Source organism: Pygoscelis adeliae, unplaced genomic scaffold (genome assembly GCF_000699105.1).
Source record: "Pygoscelis adeliae isolate BGI_AS28 unplaced genomic scaffold, ASM69910v1 Scaffold728, whole genome shotgun sequence".
NCBI lineage: Eukaryota > Metazoa > Chordata > Aves > Sphenisciformes > Spheniscidae > Pygoscelis > Pygoscelis adeliae.
The window spans coordinates 1-1,381 of NW_008825337.1; the positions used below are offsets into that span (position 1 = coordinate 1).

Genomic DNA, 1,381 nt, shown 5'->3' on the forward strand with positions numbered 1-1,381 from the left:
TGCACAGTTGCCCGTGTGCATGCTTGTAAAATTGCATGTGTGCCCCCTTGCACAACTGCGTGCTTGGCTGTTTGCAAAACCGCATGCTCGCACAAGTGCATGCTTGCACAATCGCATGCTTGTATCTTTGCACAACCGTGTGCTTGCACGGCCACGTGCTTGCACATGTGCACAACCGCATGCCTGCAGAATTGTGCGCTTGCAACATTGTGTGCTTGCACGCTTGCACGCTTGCACAATCGCATGCTTGCAGGATTGCATGCTTGCACGCTCCCACCTTCCTCCGGCGTTTGTTTAGCGCTTTACCACCCCGGAGCCATTCGGGATTTGGCTCCCCGGAGGAGGAGGCGGCTTTAGGGGGTGCGTATTCCTTCCTCGCCCTCCTTCCTCCTCCTCTTCCTTGACCCGGAGCCGCTGAGCACCTCCATTTGCCGATCTCCCCGTGCAGATGTCGACCTACAAGCGGGCGACGTTGGATGATGAAGACCCCCTGGACTCCATCGGCGAAGGCGATGGGTACCCCAACGGCTTCCAGGTAGGGCTTCATGTGTGTTTTAGGGGGGAAAAAATGGGTATTTCAGGTCCTGGCAAACAGCAGGAGCGGGGCGGGGGTTACAGGAGGGTTTTCTGCCTGGGACCAGCCTTTCCGTGGGGCAAAGTGCGGCGTGGGCAGAGCCGTGTTGGCTCCCACCGCCGCTGCCCTTTGCTCCCCTCCAGGCACCTGGAGCCAGCGACAGGGGAGCCTGCAGGGCCGGATCCTGGCTCGGCTGTTTGCAACGCCCCAGCACCCAGTTTTTCTGCCGGCCGAACCCTTTCCCGGCGTGGCTGGGGCGAGCAATTATCGTGGCGGTGGGAGCTTTGTCCCCGCACAAAAGGGGATTAGGTTAATTCCTCCCCGAGCAGTGGGAAAGCGGCTTAAAAAGGGCCAAGGGTGGCAAGGAAAAAAAACAAACAAACAAAAAACCCCATGGGCTGCCAGCGTCCGGCCTCACCGGGAAAGATCTGGGGCCGGAGCGATGTTCTTGGTGAGGGCCCCACTCCCAGCCTCATTGGTCTCTGCCTAGAATGGTGTTTTCTGCCCCCAAAATCAGAGCTCCGCTGTGTTTTTGCTTTCCCTGGCGGGGCCATCTCTGCTCGCCGTCGCATTGGGATGTTTCCTGGGGATGTTTTTCGGCCGAGTGGGAGTATCCTGTTACGGCGCTTCCCGCCGCCGCCGTGACCCCCACCCTGTCCCAGCGCCGGTGGTGGGGACGGGGCCCACCCGGGAGGGTTATAGCCATGCTCAAGGAGGGGTTTGGGGTGGCACAGGATAGCAGGTGAGCCTGCCGAAACACTCGCCCCGCTCCCTTTCCTGCCATTGTGCCGCCCTTCCTAGCTGGCT

At 60.2% G+C, this 1,381-nt stretch overlaps 1 protein-coding gene across 1 annotated transcript in view; it reads left to right on the forward strand.

The window, feature by feature from the left end:
* Positions 1 to 327: 327 nt before the first annotated feature.
* Positions 328 to 1,381, forward strand: part of ECE1 (endothelin converting enzyme 1) — a 12,720-nt gene continuing 11,666 nt past the window's right edge. The window contains exon 1 of the mRNA XM_009330341.1: positions 328 to 535. Within this exon, the coding sequence (XP_009328616.1) occupies positions 449 to 535 (87 nt within the window). The 5' untranslated portion in view covers positions 328 to 448. The remainder of the gene's footprint in view (positions 536 to 1,381) is intronic.